Source organism: Condylura cristata, unplaced genomic scaffold, assembly GCF_000260355.1.
Source record: "Condylura cristata isolate star-nosed mole 26May11 unplaced genomic scaffold, ConCri1.0 scaffold00006, whole genome shotgun sequence".
Taxonomy (NCBI): domain Eukaryota; kingdom Metazoa; phylum Chordata; class Mammalia; order Eulipotyphla; family Talpidae; genus Condylura; species Condylura cristata.
The window spans coordinates 712,967-713,673 of record NW_004567107.1 but is presented as its reverse complement, the minus strand read 5'-3'; the positions used below and the strand labels follow the sequence as shown (position 1 = coordinate 713,673).

Sequence of the window (707 nt, the reverse complement as noted above, 5' to 3'; positions counted from 1 at the left end):
CTGATGGGCGCCGAGGAGCTGGCCCGCTACTTCCCGGACCGGAGCCTGGCCCTCTACGTGGCCACCTGGAACATGCAGGGCCAGAAGGTGGGTGGTGCCTCCCGCGGCCCGCCCCTTCCCGCCCGCGGCCCCGCCCCCGGCCCCTCAGGCCCCGCCTGGTGGCCTGACACTAGGATGGAGGTCGAGGTCGTTGCTGCTTCTTAGCCCCCAGGGTGACCAGGACATGGGGGGGCGCCTTCCCTCCGCGCCGCGGGGTCCCCGTAACCCAGGTGACAGGCGCCGGGGGCACAGCGGGCCGACCCCCCGCTGATGTCCCCGAAGCGCTGGCAGGGATGAGGGGACATGATTTCCTGGGAGGTGGCCTCAGGCACCAGCAAGGCGTCCAGGGGTGAAGGGCCAGCGCCGGACGGGAGGGGGAGCAGGGCTCAGGCAGGCCCCTCCCTCCAGGGACCCATAGTGGGGAGTCTTGGGGGCGGGGCGGGTGCAGCTGGCCACCCCCGGGGGGTGGGCACAGCCAGGGGGCGGGGGAGTGGCCTGCAGCCCAGGGCCCCCTCCAGCGGCAGGCCCAGGCTGCCCCCGCCTGGATGCGCCCTGCCCCTGGTGAGCTCCCTCCCTCCCCCAGGAGCTGCCCACAAACCTGGACGAGCTCCTGCTGCCCGCTGAGGCCGACTACGCCCAGGACCTGTACGTGGTGGGGGTCCAGGAGG

The 707-nt window shown here is 73.8% G+C and overlaps 1 protein-coding gene across 1 annotated transcript in view; it reads left to right on the top strand.

Moving 5' to 3' along the window:
• The window catches only part of INPP5E (inositol polyphosphate-5-phosphatase, 72 kDa), a 27,338-nt gene that overhangs the window by 24,139 nt on the left and 2,492 nt on the right, over nt 1-707 (top strand). The window contains exons 5-6 of the mRNA XM_012721176.1: nt 6-87; nt 623-707. Of these exons, the coding sequence (XP_012576630.1) occupies nt 6-87; nt 623-707 (167 nt within the window). The remainder of the gene's footprint in view (nt 1-5; nt 88-622) is intronic.